Here is a 17,232-nt window from a genome sequence, read left to right as displayed (position 1 = left end):
CACAGCCATTTGCTTGCCCCCCCCCCCCCCCCGCAGTGGGATGGGGGAGAGAACTGGGAAAAAGGTAAAACTCCTGGGTTGAGATGAAGGTGGTTTAATGGGACAGAAAAGGAAGGGAAAATAATAATGATGATAAAAGAATATACAAAATAAGCGATGTACAATGCAATTGCTCACCACCTGCTGACCGATGCCCAACCAGTCCCCAAGCAGCAGACCGCCACCCCCTGGCCAACTCCCCCCAATTTTATTGTCCAGCATGATGTCATAGGGTATGGTATGGGATATCCTTTGGGTCAGTGGGGGTCAGCTATCCCAGCTGTGTCCCCTCCCAACTTCTTGTGCCCCCCCCCAGCCTGCTCACTGGCAGGGAAGTACAAGAAGCTGAAAAGTCTTTGACTTAGTGTAAGCACTGCTCAGCAACAACTAAAACATCAGTGTGTTATCAACATTCTTCTCATCCTAAATCCCAAACACAGCACTATACCAGCTACTAGGAAGAAAATTAACTCTATCCCAGCCGAAATGAGGACAGCATGTCACATAAATCCGAAGTGCTAGTGCTCCCTCTCTGCCTGAAGTTTCTGTAGCAAACAGAAGCAGCTGGATGAGACGGCTCAGCTCACCGATCCCACAAAATACTCAGCGTCCTGCAAAAAGTGCCGTCTCTTTCGTTTTCAGAAACAACTCACCCTGCACTTGTATCTGCACTAGCTTTGGCACAAAGCAGGAGCTGGGTGCTCCTACAGGATCTGGGGGCTGGGAAGAGGCAGCGGGGGGGGCAGAGGAGAGTCACCCTTGGGGCCATGGATGCAGCAAAGCTGCTGGAAGAGTGGGGAGAGGGAGTAAGACCTTGGGGAGGGGTGGTGGTGTGATTTTACTCAACAGCTTGTGGAGGGCATTTCTGTTTCTCTAACACTTCCTAACTCTTCTGCTGGATGTTAGTCATGCTTCTGGCCCAGAGAGGCTTCTGCTTAGGGATGAACCCATAAGAGAGAATAAGAGATGGGTGAAAGTCTCAGATACCCTCAGAGCTCTCAGTGGAAAGTGAGACCAGGGAAGGAGGATGTCCACTGTGCAGCCTTGAGTTTCCTCCACTCCTGCAGTCTCTGCATGGGGATCCTGAGGGAGGGAAAAGTCACAACTGCAGCACTCAGGAGTGGGTCTCAAGCCCATGTGTATAAGGAGAAACTGAAGGTTGCTCAGACAAGTTCGATCTTTCCAAGTCCTGTTTTCCAACTATTTGTGTATATAACCATGATGCTGCACTTCTGACACTTCTTTTTGATATTTTTATATTCAGCTTTAAAAAGAATGATAGGGCTTATCCTGTATTGCAGACTGCTGTGAAAAAAAACCCCAAAGGCATTTCTCTGAGGAGTTTATATTTAAGTTTGGCCATAAGAGCAGCCTGAGAAAAAATACACTAAGTGTTAGAAACAAGGACACAGCTGCAAAGAGGAGAGGAGAGAGCTGTCCTGTGCCTGTTGTGGGAGAGCTGCAAAGACAAGAAGAAATGTGGATGGAGCAGATGCCTTGGGACCCTTCCTTACAGTGAGGAACAGTGAGAAGAGCCAGAAGAAATTGCCTGGAGAGGCTGTAAGGGTCTCCCCACTAGACAGCTTGAGAAGCAGGTTAGGTGCAGCCCTGTCAGCAATGCCACAGCTAGTCAGTGTAACCAAGGAAAAGGAGACTGGACGAGGTGAGCCCTTGGAAATGCTCCAGGTCTATTTTTGGGGGGTCCCTTTGCCATCACCTTCACCTCCCCCCACCAGTATTGTCCTGTTTGAAACTGGGGTAATGCATTCATTTACTCAGGGCGTGTACCAGTCCGATGCTCTCCTCACTGTCAGCCTCCTGCCTTGTCATGCTGAAGAACTTCCTTGCCTTGCTGAAGTTCCCTTTTGAGGCCCAATACATCTTGGCTGCTGGCCACATTTATTTCCCTGCTGACATTCCAGGAGATTCACCCCTTTGCCAATAATGTCCTCACCTTCTGCCATCTCTTAGACGGTCCCTGCTCCATCCCAATATGCTCTCCAAAGCCACCACTTTCCCAGTGTAGAGAGGCATCCTGAATGAAATGGTACTAAGGGAAAGTGGATGAAAGAGACCCTTTAGGCGGGCAGAGATTGCTCCAAGTGAGGGGCACGGAAGAGGCGTAAAGCCAAGAGCCAGCAAAGGAGCTCCAGGCCATGGTCCAAAGCTAACTGCAGCCAACGGGACTGACTTGAGTGGGCTTCGGACCAGACTCTTGGAGAGCAGCTGTGGAGGAGGATACCGGGGGTATAAGGGCTGGAGAAGTGAGGAGGAGGGATTTGTTCGGCCATTCAAGCATGGTTCACGTAGGACATACAGCAGCTTTCTTTAGCTCCACCGGGGCTCTCCAGATGGTGCCACGGACATCTCCAGGTTCCGCTCCACGGGGTCGTGTTTTACACGCCCGCAACGGCCGACGCCTCGTACCGCAGCAGCAACGAGCCTTTGAAGAAAGGACACATAACCTGCCGGGGGAGGAGGACAAGCGGAACTAATTGTCCTCGGTGCTGGTGTGCCGCTCGGAGACCCGGCGGTCAGGGTGGGTGCGGAGGGAGGGCGGCAGGGCCGGGCAGGGACCGCGGCCCCGGCTCCGCCGGCGCCCCCCGGCGCCTCCCGCGGCGACGCTGCCACCTGCCGGCCGCCTCGCCGCAGCGCAGCCCCGGCACCCGCACCGGCCCCGGGTGGGGCGGGGCGGGGCGGGGCGGGGCGGGGTGGGCACCGGGCACCCGCGGGGCCCGGGGCGGGGCGGCGCGCTGCCCCGCTGGTAACGGGCGAGCCCGGGTGGCCTTGTCGGTCTGTCTTTCTATCTCTCTTTCTCTCTTTTTCTCTTTTTTTCTTTTCTCTTTTCTATTTTATTTTATTTTATTTTATTTTATTTTATTTTATTTTATTTTATTTTATTTTATTTTTTCTCTTTTCTCTTCTCTTCTCTTTTCTCTTCTCTCTCTTGTCTTTTCTTTTTTCTTATTTTTCTTTTCTTCTCATCTTTTTCTTTTCTTTTCTCTTCTCTCCTCTTTTTTCTTTTCTTTTCTCTCTTTTCTTTTTTCTTTTCTTTACTTTTCTCTCTTTTCTTTTTTCTCTTCTCTTTTTTCTCTTCTCTTTTCTTTTCTTTTCTTTTTTCTTCCTCTCTTTCCTTTCTTTCTCTAGATATCTCTCTATCTCCTTTTCTTTCTTTCTTTTTCTTTCTCTCTTTCTCTCTTCCTTCCTTCCTTTCTTTCTTTCTCTAGATACCTCTCTTTCTCTCTTTCTTTTTTCTTCCTTCCTTCCTTTCTCTTTCTCTCTTTCTTGATATATGTCTCTTTCTTTTTTCTGTCTTTCTTTTTCTTCTCTTTCTCTTTCTCTCTCTCTATTTCTCTTCCTTTCTTTCCTTTCTCTATCTTTTTCTCTCTTTTTTCTTTCTCTCTTTCCTTCCTTCCTCTCTCTTTTTCTTTCTTTCTATCTTTTCTTTCTTTCTGTCTCTCTCTTTCTCGCTTTCTCTCTTTCTCTCTTTCCTTCTTTCTCTCACTCTTTCCCTCTTTCTTTCTTTCTTTCTTTCTCCCTCTCTCTCTTACTTTCTTTCACTCACATGCCCTTGACTCCCACCCAGAATCCACCCACCAGGCAGTTGCAGAGCAGTAGTGTCTCTGCAGAGGGAGAAGTGAAGGGGGCAGGCAAGTGGCAAAGCAGAGGAGGGCTGGGCGATGCAGGCAGCAAGCAGAAGGTACTTGCTGAGCAGTTGAGCACCACAGGGACCACAGCTGGACTCTGCTGCAGATTGGAAGTGACTGTGGTCCCAGACCTTCCTGATGCAAAAAGCACGTGCCCCTGGAGCGTGTTCCCGAGCCCGTTCCAGCCCCACAGCACAGAGATGCTGCAATGAAAACAGTTTTGGCTCTGAAGAAACAGGTAGCAATTCCCTGCTGGAAGCCAAAGACTCAGGTTGCTCTTGGTCAGCGTGCCAGGAGGTTGGAGTTGGCCGATGGGTGTTGGTAGGTGTCCTCATCCTGCCCATTCAGCCCTACCAACTGCACAGGCTCAGTTCTGGGCAGCTTCTTGGCAATAACAGCAGAAATCATGGTACTATAATTTCAGCACAGCTGGAGCATCTACCCCAATTCTGCTGCTTTTGCCTTCCTGCTGAGGAAGTAAACAGAAAGGAGTAGATCGCCTGGGACAACTCAGTAAGTGTGTTCACCTCTCCAGGTATTCAGGACTTCTCACAAAAGCATGGGAAGGAATGCCTTTCCTGAACCAGCTTATGTGATTTCAATGTCACTTATAAATCTGAGACTACATCTACACTTGTAAGTTGAACATGTCCCAGATCACCCCTCAGCGCTGAGGCCAGCTGTCACCAAATGGCCCATATGCAGATGACTTCTCTGCTACCCTCTAGGACAGGTCAGTTGTACCCAAACCACGTCGTGGGAAAAGTCCCTTGCTTGTACTAACTCTCAAACCATGCCCAGGAGTTCCTTGGCCAAGCAATAGCTGGTCCAAGCCAAGAGCTGGCTGTGGACCATGCTAACCATTTACCAACCCAGCTGATTCAGCTGCAGTGCCCAGGAATATTTCCTGGCACTTTTGAATTTATTAGGACAGATATAGGAATGCAGCCTGACTTTTCCTTCTGTGGCTTATCAAGTGGGCATGTTGGCAGCAGCAAGGAAGATTTTTGTCATCTAAGCAGGTTCTGGATGACTTCAGAAACTTGCCATGAGAGTGAAGAGATGCCACTACACTGAGCTTGACTTTGTGAGACGAGTACTCCGCTCCTGGGTTTTGATGCTGCAGGGTGCCAGAGCAGCGAGCAGCTGGGAGCCAGTCTGAGAACCTCTAAAAGAGGACTGACTTGAATTTGAAGAGCACTGCTGCAGGGATCTGAGCGCATGCCACTTTGGGAGAAAGCAGAGTCTCGTGTCTTTCGTAAAACAACGTACATAGAGTGTGATGTTCTCAAAGGAAAGATATAACGAGTCAGATTTAACTTCAGGACTGTTTCTTGAAACCTTTAAAGTCAGATAAAACCACGCTGCTGATTCCTCCGGCATGAATCATTGGTTTGTGCTGACGTGCTCCTAACAGTTCACGCCGGCCCTTGCTTTTCCCCGGGCTGTCAGGAAGGGACACGTGGGCTGAGCAGGCTGGGTGGCCAGGGAAGGGACCGACACGGTGGCACACGGTGAGGGAGCTGGCTGGAAAGGAGCAAGTGGCTGCTGGGCTGTCACTCTTCCCCGTCTTTTTTTTGTGGGCTCTGCAAGCCGCCAAGGCGCATTTACTTGTGTTCCTCTCGGCAGGGTCTCCCTTTGCTCTGGACCTCAGAGCAGATCGCAGACAGCTCTGGGCTTCCCAACGACCACAGGAACCTCACGGGGCGCAGGCAGCTGCCAGGTCGGGGTGAGCGGCACTGCTGCCTGCATTAGCTGGGCTTGGGCTCCCTCCTGGCAGGGATGCAGCAGGTACTGCTGTGGAAAGGGGAGCTGAGTATCCCCCTGCCCCTGGGGGCACTTGGCACTGCAGCCCCAGCCCTTCCCCTTCCTGCACTCCTTAAATCTGAGGCAAGAGAGTTCCTTCTTGCCTTTTCTTTCCCATTCTACGCTTGAATTTTGCTGTCTCATGCATACGGGGCCAGCATCAGGATACCCATGATGGCAGCTCCCAGCCCGTGGAGGATATAGGATCACTTTCCTAGGCCAAGAGGGGAACGAGGTGGGTTCTCCGGTGCCCGTGGTAGGATGCCTGGGGTGACATGTGCATGGGACGATGCGGAATCCCCCCAGCCCCTGGGCCACCGTGGACTTTGCTGGGGCTACTGAGCCCTCGCCACGTCAGCCCTGGCTGCCCCTGCTCGGGCAGCTCTTTTCGCTGGACCAGTGTCGAGGCTGTGTTTTCCTGCCCCAGTTCAGGATCATGAACCCACAGGCAAAGAGATAACGCAGGGCATGTTTTACCAGCAGGAGCCGTCGGCAGAGGCCAAGCCTCGGAGAATGGAAAACACCTTTGGAGCCACCATGGGAGCTTGGTGAGGGAGTGACTGAGAATGAAAGAGAGGTCCAAAGTGTTGCTCTGGTTTGGAAGAGCAGGGTGTCGTTACTGGGAACAGAAAAAGGATCATGTTTCTAGACTGAAGTCCTGGAGGAAGAAATACGCTTCTGATAAGAGAAAGTCGCTTTTCCTTCTGAGTCACTACATTCCTGGGAGTAGTTGCGCAAGATGTTTTTAGAGACCCCTTTCCAGCTCACTGTGGTTACCTCAACATGTATAGATGCATATAAGCATCCTGATGAGGATCAAAGAAGAGCTAAAAAATGAACATTATTGCCAGAGGAACAATATATTGCACTTACTGTACACGAAAAATGAGCAGTTTGATTTTTTTTTCTATTATTGCAATTTATGATTCATAAAGCAGCACATTTTTATTTTAAACTAGAATAAAAATTCTTTGGTATTGCTAATGGGAGGTGATTCTGAGCAAGCGCTAATGTAAATTCCCTCTCATGTTCTTAAATTTTACAAATAACAGCCACAAAAAAATCCCTAGATTAGGGGAGGACTGGAATTTCCCTAAAATGTAGTTGAAAGCTTGAGTTATCTTTAAAGACACCTCAATAGTTAACTGTTACACAGCTCTTTGTATCACTTCTGCCAATCTCCATGAGAGGGATTGGCTCGTTTTCAAACTGTGGAAAAAGGAAGAAAAATCTTGGCTGCTAGTGCCTCTTGACTCCTGCTTGATTTAGGAGCTTAAACGCCTTTGGAGGCTCAGAAGGTCTCTGGTGTCCATGTCTTGCCCGTCTTCCACTCGAGATGCCTAAATGCCAAATTGTGATCTTAAAAATCCTGAGACCCATCTGATCGTGGAGGCTCCTGAATCATGCTCCTAGTTTCCAACATTTGAGTTTTGCAGCAAGACGTTCTCCAGGGCCTCGCTTACAAGCAAGCCCTTGTTGGAAGCCCTAACTGGCCTTTCTGCTGTCACTCAGGCAGGCAAGGGACCAAGCAAGTCTTGTAGCCCTGAGAGATTTTTCTGTTTGCACGGTCAGACCATGGTATAGAAAAACTAGACCACAAGTGCTCTCGGTTTCCAGGGCTGAAAACTTGTCTCGTTCACTTGCAGAGGAAGGGACATTCTGCAGCAAGGAGCATCCATTTCCAAAGAATGCCAGAGATAAGGCAGCTTTTCTCTCACAAAGGTCTTTGGCTCTATGCAAGTTATCTGAAGGACAGGCTGTGACTCCGTGGAAGGCAACAAGGCATGTCGGGGGAACAGGATCTGACTCAAAAGCAAAACTACATGAGCTTGCGACAGCTGCCAAAAAATACCTGGCTGACTAAGGGAAGAAGAATGCTGAGAGCAGGGAAGGTCCATGTGCTCTGTGTGGCTTGTTGTCTTCTTTGGAAGAGCACTGTAAGAACTGCTTTCTTTCCGATCGTGCCTGTTACAGCTGGGTGCAGGGGCACCAGGAGGCAAATAATCAGTCCAGTTGTTATCTTTGGCATCTGTCTAGTTGTCTGCAGTCCAGCTCAAGTGCTAGGGATCAGTAGGTTGGAAATGAGCAGTTAGAAGTTTAAACTAAAGGAGAGTAGATTTAGACTAGACATAAGGAAGAAATTTTTTATGTTGAGGGTGGTGAGGCATTGGCACAGGTTGCCCAGGGAGGTGGTCGATGCCCCATCCCTGGAAATATTCAAGGTCACGTTGGACAAGGCTCTGAGCAACCAGAACTAGCTGAAGATGTCCCTGCTTATTGCAGGGGGGGTGGACTAGATGCCTTTAAATGTCCCTTCCGACCCAAACCATTCTGTGATTCTACGAAGCACACAAGACCTTTAAGAGAGGGAATTATGCACGTTTATTAATTTGAGGGATTGAATCAAAACCTCTACCCTTGACCAATAGGTTAGATAGTACATTAGATAGGCTATCTATTATAGATAGATTGTTAGATATTTCATTAGGTTAGATATTATTATAATTAGAGGAAATTAGGAACAAGAGGAAAATTGTTCCTGTTACCAGCCATCTTTCCAATCAATGGTTAATTGGACTGGGGCCTGCTGAATGCCACAGATCTGTATCTAGACATCCACGTGAACATGAAATGAGAGTAATCTGTGTTTTCATCCTCTCTTTTCCCGTACTTCCCATACTTCGAAAGCATCTGCAGGGGGATCCAGTGGGTGTCGTCCCCAAACAGATGATACTTCAATTTAAAAATACAGGGCTAGAAAGGGATTCCCGGGTCTCTGACTCCAGTCTCCTGGCAACAAACTATTTGTTTTAGTGAATAGCTCAAATTTTTCCTGTCCCTTTGCAACTGAGTGTCTGTCCCCCTCTTTCAAGGAAGGTGAGTTTGACTTCTGAAAGTGCCAAAAGCTGAGAATGGAATTGGGGGCAATGCAGAAGCTGGGGTGTTAATTAGAAGAAACTGCTTGTGTTCACCTGAGTCACAGCATGGCAGAACAGGCAGGTGGGGAAGAAGCAGCCCCTCCTTATCAGCGAGGAGAGGGGGAACGTCCTGCTCCACCGAGGAGCTCAGCTGGAGCAAAACCCAGAGAACTGCTAAGGCTTTAGGAGTTGTCCCCAGAGGTTCCTGACATTTCTCTGCCATGACTTTCCACCAGTAACGAGAGCTGTTTAGCTAGGGAGCTTCCTAGCACGCACCTCCCTGGCACTTGTCCTCTGCTGCATCAGGCCACCCATCCCATGCCCTCTCATGCCAAGGTGGCCTTGTTTTCTTGCTGGGCTACCTGTGCAGCCGGACGAGCCTTCAGCGGACTCATGTCCTGCTGACTTTCCTCACCATTTATGAGCTGTTTGCTCCTGGAAGGCCTCCAGCGCTGCTTCTCTGGCATCAACTCAACTTTTGCTTTCAGCTGTAACTGCTCTAAACTTCAGCACATAGCTCCATTACCCAGGTGGGACCAAAGGAAAGTGTTTGGTTATGAATTCTGGCTATGAAACATTGCATTCAGCCGAGCTGTGCCAGCAGAATTGTAATCTCCATGATTTCCTCTTCCATTTCAGCCGCTGATGGAGAGGCAAAGACAAACCTATGGCCTCACGCAGCCCTCTGGAGCCAGGATTTTAAGTCACCCATAGCAAACCCCGCTCAGTTTCTGAAGGATAGTCTCTGCCCTCTTATGTGGCTGGGATGTGGGCTTCTAGCCACTGCTTCACCCACGGATGGAAACAGCCTGCCTTACCGAAGCCACTCATGTGGGCAAAAAGTACGGGACATCCCTGAAGTTGTTCCTTACTGCTGATATAAGGTTGTGGGTTTTTTTTTTACTTTTTAGAAAGCTTACTCTCTGCATACTGCAGTTCCAGAGTGCCCAGCTATCAGGCTGAGGATACTTAACGTGCCCCTAGAAGATACTCAAGATCGGAGGAAGCAGACATTTGCTTTAGATGCCATCTAAGTCCTCTGTCTAGGGACCTTACTGTTCTCCCCATGGTGGGCTATGACACGTATGGTCATTTCTTGCCCCAAAATCAAAGATCTTTCTTGAGAAACTCTTATACTTGGCTGAGAGCTAAGCCAGGAGAAGGAGTCCTAGGTGCTTTCTTACTGTACGGTGATAGGAGCAGGAAAATCTGTCAAGAGAGGGAGAGCAGGGGATTGCCATCCTGCAATTTTGGGGCCAAACCTTCTGATTTCCTGGATTTTACCCAGCCTGGGCAGAGGCTCTCCAAGGACACCCGCTCCAGGCCCTGCCAGGCAGGCAAGGTGCAGCAGCTCTGACCCATCGTGCCCCATCGGTCCGGCTTGGCTCGCTGCTGCAGGACAGTGGGGAGCTCTGCGAGGGGTGAAAACACCCGTGGGTTGGGTGGGGGGGTCACCCCAACCAGCTCACTTCTCCCAAACAGTGCTTCTGGTTCGACGTCATCATCCAGCCACTGGACTGATCTGAGTGCCCGTAAATACCCGCCCAAATAAACTAGATACCCAGTTTGTGCCTTTTACACTCTTTTATGGTTCACAAGGAATATAAAGGAAGCCGGAAGGTTGGTGGTTTATTTGTCTGGGGATGGGAGAGGGGAAATGTTTGGAATTGGGTGTGGATATAATTTGCTCTGTCGGTTCCTTTTTACACCGGGAAATTTGAGTTCTGCATTGTCATCGTCAAGAATTTGAGGAGAGCTCAGAAAATTAACGTTCGCTAGCAAAGAGGGGAAGAGATCTGGAATGGGGATGTTTAAAACATGTTGGGCTTGTTTATATGTTTCTAATGAACTTTTTGGAGACACGAAACTTTCGTGGACATCAAGCAGTTCACCTCCACGGGGGCAACTCTCTTTCTCAAAAGTCCTACAGGCAAGAAAGAGAAATGTCGATACTTTCAGCATTAAAACCAACAGGAGCACACAGCTGAAGGGTTACAGGAACTGTCCCGAATGTTGCCAGGACCAGGCTGGTGCCAGGACCGGCTGCGTGCCACCATTGCAGTGAGGAGCCCCGGGCTCTGCCAGCCCCATGCCACCCCAGCCCGACAGGCATGGAGAAATGCCAGCAAAACCACGCCAAGCAGCTCCTCTTACACCCCCAGATCCTTTGTGATTAATTTACTTATTGATGGCCATTCATAACTCCGTGGTCATCTTTTTTCGCACTGCCATTAATTATTCCTGGAAGCAAATAAAAGGGCCCACCGATATCTCTCCCTCCCTCTCGCCGCAGCCAGCTTTTCCTTAGGGAGAAAAAACTTGTGCTCGTTTGCAGTGGGACAATGCCGACTTTTGAACCTCTAACCACTAAACAAACAAACCTTGCGCTCTGCTCCACAATCCAAACAGGGTTTATTGACAGGCGTATCGCAGCAACGCGTAGCAACTCGGGCAGCAGCCGGGCCGGGGATCGATGCTGCGGGGGTGGCCCTGGGTGCCAGAGGGCATCCTCGAAGGGATGGCACTGCCCGGGGTTGCCCGCATCCTGGCTGCCCCCCCCCCCCCCGAGAGCCCTCGTGCCTTCTCGGGGAAAGCACAGAGGAAGGAGTGGGTCATGGTGCCTGCAAAGCTCTTTTAACTTGGCCATCCCTGGTGCAACTGCTCTGCTCTGGTTTCAGGCTGGTGTTAAGGCTGGTGCTGCAGAGCCAAGCCCCTCAGTTTGGGTGCTGCTCAGCTTTAGGTGTCCCTAGGGAAGCAGCTCCTCCGGAAAGATCCGAGGACCCTTTAGAGGCAAAGAAGGATGGATCTGGCTCCTGCCTCCCTCTGGTCCAGAGCGAACCATGGACATTGGACCCAGCAGGACGCGGTGTGCGTCAAGCCCATGTGCAATGAGCATAACTGCCTGGGTGCTGCACCCATGTCTCCCGGCCAGACCCGCTTCAGAGGTGACGCACGAGGCAGAAAATCAAGCAGGTTCCCTGCGCTGGAGGTGCTGCCTCCCACTGTGGTCTTCCCCCAGGAGCAGGAGCCCTGGTTCACATTTGCGTGGCCGCACGGCTGCTGTCAGCCGGCCAGCCAGCACCCGGCCCCTGGCCCAGCAAGCCATGGAGCTACACGTGGCCAAAACGCGGTGTGGAGTCTTTGGGGTTGGTGCTTACCATTTCCCCAAGCTCTCCTAGGCAGAGAGCTACCTTGTCCGTGGGGCCAGACCCTGGCAAACCAATCCTCCCCGTGCAGTCCTGCAGATCCTGCTGGCATTTGGCTTTCAGCAAAAAGACGAGAAAAGGGTCAGCAAGGAAAAAAAATGCAAGTGCCCCGAAGAAGGCAAATGGACTATCTTAAATAAATTGGATGAGAAAACCAGAACAACACGGGGCCAAATGCTGGCAAAGGCAGAAACCCACGTAATGAGTTTGGGGCTGGACAGTGCTCCCATCCCTGCCGGGGCCCAGGCCCACACAAGCTGGTCCCAACACCCAGCCCCAGCCTGGCTGCACGGTCTCGCTTCTCAGCGGGGTTTCTCTTGGCTGTAAGTAAGAAGTACACGCAGCAAACAGCCAGGGCGATTTGGCCAAATCAGCTGGAATTTTCTTGTTTTCATCTCTGGCTACGCGAGTCGTTTGGCATCTCTATCCTGGTCCCCACCATCTAGCCAGAATGTGGAAACGGGCCACAGCCTGTGCAAGGTGGGCTCTGGTACAGCCCAGGGCTCGTCCGAGGATTTCTGCTCCTGGTGGGGCTGCGATGAAGCCTACGTAAAGCTGATAAAACCAAGGAGACTTTGGAAAACTAACTGGAAAAAAAAGAACTCCAAACAAGGCAAAAATTGTAAGGAGGTGAGAAACGGCACACAATTCAACCTACGGGACATTGCGCACGCAAGCAAGGCTCCTCACTCCGGCGTGACAGGACACCTTTTTCACAGGAGACTTCATTCTTCCAGTTTCTCTGCACTGTGGCTAATAAATCTGGCTGGATGACTATCAGCACCGGATTTATGGGCTCTTTTACAAGTGCCTAACATTAAGCAATTCACTTCTGAACGTTTAAACAGTGCCTTATCTTGTCTGCTCTGGCCCTTAGGGCAGGATGAACGTTTTGCATATTCAGGGTTATAAGAAGAAAATAAAATAAAATATAAAATAAAAAAATGTGCTTTAATTTTTTTTTCCTGTTAAAATTCATCGTTAGCCCAACAACATTTCTAAGGTCTTTCTGACCGATCCCTGAGATTCACTGGGGGGTTGACCGACAGGCAGTGCCCCCCTTTTATCTAACAAAACTCCAGGGTAAAAAAAAAAAACAACCAACAAAAAACAAACCCACCCAAACATAATAATAATAATATTAATAAAGCCATGGCCACGCTTCCCCCGGGACGACGAGACACATACACTGTACATCTGTACACACACGGCGGGGCCGTGTAGTGCATAGGGGGGCTGCTCCCACCGTGCCCCCCCCGGCCCGGCCCCGCCGCGGCCGTGCCCCCCAACAGTCCCCCCCACCCGCCGCCGTGGCCGTTGTCACTGGGGGGCGGCGGGACCCAGCCCGGCGGGGCCCCCCCCCGCCGCGGGACCCTGCAACGGGGCGCCGGGGCTGAGGGGCTCCGCGCCCCCGGGCTGCGCCTGCTGCAGCTTCTTCTTGTTGATCTTTCTTTCCTTCGCTCGTCTGTTCTGGAACCAGATTTTCACCTGCCGGGGGAGGGGGGGCGGGAAGAGAGTGAGGGGGGTGTTTCATGGGGATGACCCGCTCCGGGAGCGGGGAGGGGCGCAGAGGGAGCGCATCCCTGCCTCCGCGCATCCCTGTCCCCACGCATCCCTGTCCCCACGCATCCCTGTCCCCACGCATCCCGGCCCTGCGCATCCCTGCCTCCGCGCATCCCTGTCCCTGCACATCCCTGTCCCCGCGCATCCCTGTCCCCACGCATTCCTGTCCCCACGCATCCGTGCCCCCTGCACATCCCTCCCTCCGCGCATCCCTGGCCCCACGCATCCCAGCCCCCTGCGCATCCCAGGCCCTGAGCATCCCTGTCCCCACGCATCCCGGCCCTGCGCATCCCTGTCCCCACGCATCCCTGCCTCTGCGCATCCCTGTCCCCACGCATCCCGGCCCCCGCACATCCCTGCCTCTGCGCATCCCTACCCCGCGCATCCCTGTCCCCACGCATCCCTGTCCCCGTGCATCCCTGTTCCCACGCATCCCGGCCCAGCGCATCCCTTTCCCAAGCATCCCAGCCCCCTGCGCATCCCGGCCCCACGCATCCCTTTCCCCACGCATCCCAGCCCCCTGCGCATCCCTGCCTCCGCACATCCCTGTCCCCACGCATCCCTGTCCCCACGCATCCCTGCCCCCTGCGCATCCCTCCCTCCGCACATCCCAGCCCCACGCATCCCTGTCCCCACGCATCCCAGCCCCTGCGCATCCCTGTCTCCACGCATCCCTGCCTCCGCGCATCCCGGCCCTGCGCATCCCAGCCCCGCGCATCCCTGTCCCCGCGCATCCTTGTCCCCACGCATTCCAATCCCCTGCGCATCCCAGCCCCTGCGCATCCCAGCCCCTGTGCATCCCTATCCCCATGCATCCCGGCCCCACGCATCCCTGCCTCCACGCATCCCTGTCCCCACGCATCCCTGTCCCCACGCATCCCGGCCCCATGCATCCCGGCCCCACACATCCCTGCCTCTGCGCATCCCTGTCCCACGAATCCCTGTCCCCGCGCATCCCAGCCCCCTGCGCATCCGACCCCCCTGCGCATCCCAGCCCCCTGCGCATCCCGCCCCTAACCCAGCATCCCTGCCACACGTGGCGGGCGTGGGGAGGGTCACGGGTGGGACGGACCTGCCTCTCCGACAGCCCCAGGTTGGAGGCCAGCTCCGCTTTCCTCCTGATGGTGATGTAGCGGCTGTAGTGAAACTCCTTCTCCAGCTCCAGGCGCTGGTGGTCGGTGTACACGACGCGGTACTTGTCTTTCGTCCTGGTTTTAACTGCGGGGAACAAAGCCGGGCTTGGGAAAGGCAGAGCCGAAGGGTCTGGGTGCAGCGCGGCTCTCCTCTCCGAAGGTGCGGGGCGAGCAGGATCAGGCCTCCCCGGCTTTCTGCGAGCCTCTGCCTGCCCGGGGCTTCACTGGGGGACGTGGGACAGAACCCCCTGGCGTGTCAGCTGTGGGGACAAGCCAAGAGCTGGCTCTCGGCCCCCGTTCCAGCCTCCGCGTTGCGCTTGGGACACCTTTCTTGTGCACTTGTTGGCTTTCGGTTTTGTTTTGCCTTCCGTACCCAGAACAAACTTTTTTTTTTGACAAAGAGAAAGGTAAAGGGAAAAGCAAGAAAAGCCCCCGTTCAGGGCACGGCGGCTTCGTTTCTAGCCGAGAAACGCCGAGCTAAGCGCCGAGAACCGGGAGCGGCCGTCGGGGGCCCCTCGGGGCCCGGCTCCCCCCGCTTCTCCCCCGGCCTCGGGGCAGCGGCTACAGCGACTTCTCGGTGACCCTGGAAGCTCGACGTGTAATTTTAGCCCTCACTCCCCGCACCGCCCTCCCCGAAAAACCCAAACCCGAGGAAATCCGAAGGCGAGCGGCAGCCGGCTCCCGCTGGCCGCCTTTCTCCCGAGGGTTTCTTGTTTAACTGGTTGTGTCCCAGTCCCTCCCGTTCCCCTGGGAGCCGAGGCGGGGAGTCTCTGCCCCCAAGGTGCTTAATGGCTGGCAGGCTAACTTTGTTCAGGTAAACTCTCTGCAAACCACAACAAAAGCACCCTGTAAAGATACAAGCCTGATCAGAGAAAACTCCCCAGAGCCAGTGAATAGGGAACACAATCCCAAACAATGCAGGACAAGGAGATCTTATCAAAGAAAAACCCTTCTCAAAGCCTTAATGACAGCCACATTCTGTTTGAATTACCACTACTGAACAAATGGCGGCAGGCGCTTTCATCCCCCCAGCCTTGCACATTAACATAAACACTGGCTCCAAAGGCAGAATTTGAATGGAGACAAGGGACCGGCCACCACCGCACAAGCCCAAACTGTGGGAACACCACGGGCTGCTGTGGGAAGAGCGACGGGCCTGGGAGAGCTCCACCGCCATCGCCACCCGGGGCGTAACTGGTGCCAGCGGCCGGTACCGGGGCACCGGGGCTTCCCCACGAGGGGCGACGGTCGCGGGAGCGGCCGGGACCCCCCCCCCGCCCGCCCATGGAGCCCCCACCGGCCCCGCGGGCCGTCGCTCAAGGCAGGGGATGAGAGAAATGCCAGCAGTCGTCATTTATTACGAGCCGCCACCTTTTTTTTTCGGCCCGGAGATATAAATATTAAAAAAAAAAAAGACCAAAAAAGACTAAAAAAAAAAAAAAAAAAGGAGACAACAGTCGTGGAAGGCGTGTAGCAAAGCGGGGGGACACTCATCTCCCCTGGCAGTTGCGGGGGGGGGGGAATAAAAGAGAGGGTCTGCGGGGTATTAACATCATAAGGGAGCGCGGCGCCGGCCACGGCCTGACCCGTCCTGCCCCCCCGCCGGCCGCGGAGCCGGGCTGGGGGGGGGGTCGGGGGGGGCACGCCTTCGCACCTCCCGGCCCCACCGGACGACACAGCCCGGAGGGGTCGGTGGGCAACGGCAAGGGGAGGCCCGGCCGCACGGCAGCCCTTACTAAAGGGTAGGCGCCCAGTGACTCAGAAACGAATGCGGAGCGACACCGGCCGATGATTTATATGACTATGATTGGTTATAAAAATCTTCGAAGTGGCTATAAGCGGAGGAGCGGAGCAGCGGGAGGGAGAGCGAGCTTTTCCTCGGGATCCCCGGCCCATTTCACCCCGCTCCTCCCGGGCAAGGGCCCACCGGGACCGGCTGCCCCCGCCCCCATCCCCGGCTTCTTCCCAGGAGCGGGCTCGTTTCGGGGCTCCTTCCCACCCACCGACGGCGCGTCCCGGCGGAGCAGCCCCCCCCAACCCCCGACCTCCCCGACCCCCTTCTTACCCTGACTGCTGAGCGGGGGCTGCGCCGGCTTCCTCATCCACTCGCAGAGACCGCGGCGTTGCCCACCGGGGGAGAGCGGCTCGGGGGCGGCGTTGGCGGCGGCGGCGGCGGCGAGGGGCTGCGAGACCCCGGCGGAGCAGTGGGGAGCGGGACCGGCGTGGGGAGGGTGGTGGTGGTGGTGATGGTGGTGGTGGTGGTGGGCGTGCGGGTGGTGGTGGGGGGGGTATTCGGCGGGGCTGTAGGCCACGGCGGAGGCGGGGGAGCCGCCGTTAAGGCCGTGGACGGAGGGGGCTGCCGGCGGTGCCCCTTGGCCGTAAGCCCCCCAGTCGTCGCGGAGAGGGGCGGCGTAAGGCGCCGGCCAAGCCGGCCCGGGGGACTGGGTTCCGTCGAGGTTCACATGGTAGCCGCCGTAGTCGGCGTATTGCGGGGCGCCCACGAAGTTCTGCGCCGTCAGGTTGAGCCCCCCCGAGTGTCGCACCGGGCCGGGGTACATGGGCCCGTCTTTCTCCAAGAGGTAGCTCACGTACATGCTGGCGGAGCCCCGGCGGTGGCTCTCGGCATGTTGCTCGGGGCTCTGGCAGCGACCCGCCCGCTGCCTGGGGACGGGCTGCCCGGGGCGGGGAGCGGGGAGCGGGGAGAGGGGCGGGGGGGGGGACGGACCGCGGCCCCGAGCTGCGCTCCGCGCTCCCGGTCCCAGTGCAATGGGCCGGCAGCACTTACATGATTAACGATTGTTTACAAGGCTCTATTAGGGAATGGCCCAGACACACCAAAGGCAGGTGACGTGGAGAGGCGCTGGGTATATAGCTACTACCCCTAAAAGACGATTTGCATTTAAAAAGATAAGGAGAGGGC

The 17,232-nt window shown here is 54.2% G+C and overlaps 1 protein-coding gene across 1 annotated transcript; it reads right to left on the bottom strand.

The window, feature by feature from the left end:
• Positions 1–12,936: 12,936 nt before the first annotated feature.
• On the bottom strand, positions 12,937–16,906 carry CDX2 (caudal type homeobox 2). The gene is made up of 3 exons (XM_069807894.1): positions 16,378–16,906; positions 14,252–14,397; positions 12,937–13,104 (listed from the first exon to the last, which is right to left on the bottom strand). The coding sequence occupies exons 1-3, from the start codon at positions 16,904–16,906 to the stop codon at positions 12,937–12,939; spliced, it is 843 nt and encodes a 280-aa protein (XP_069663995.1).
• Positions 16,907–17,232: the final 326 nt, after the last annotated feature.

The sequence above is a fragment of the Haliaeetus albicilla genome, chromosome 20 (genome assembly GCF_947461875.1).
Source record: "Haliaeetus albicilla chromosome 20, bHalAlb1.1, whole genome shotgun sequence".
NCBI classification, from domain to species: domain Eukaryota; kingdom Metazoa; phylum Chordata; class Aves; order Accipitriformes; family Accipitridae; genus Haliaeetus; species Haliaeetus albicilla.
Note: the sequence above shows the minus strand (reverse complement) of the source record. Positions and strands in the feature narration are given on the sequence as shown.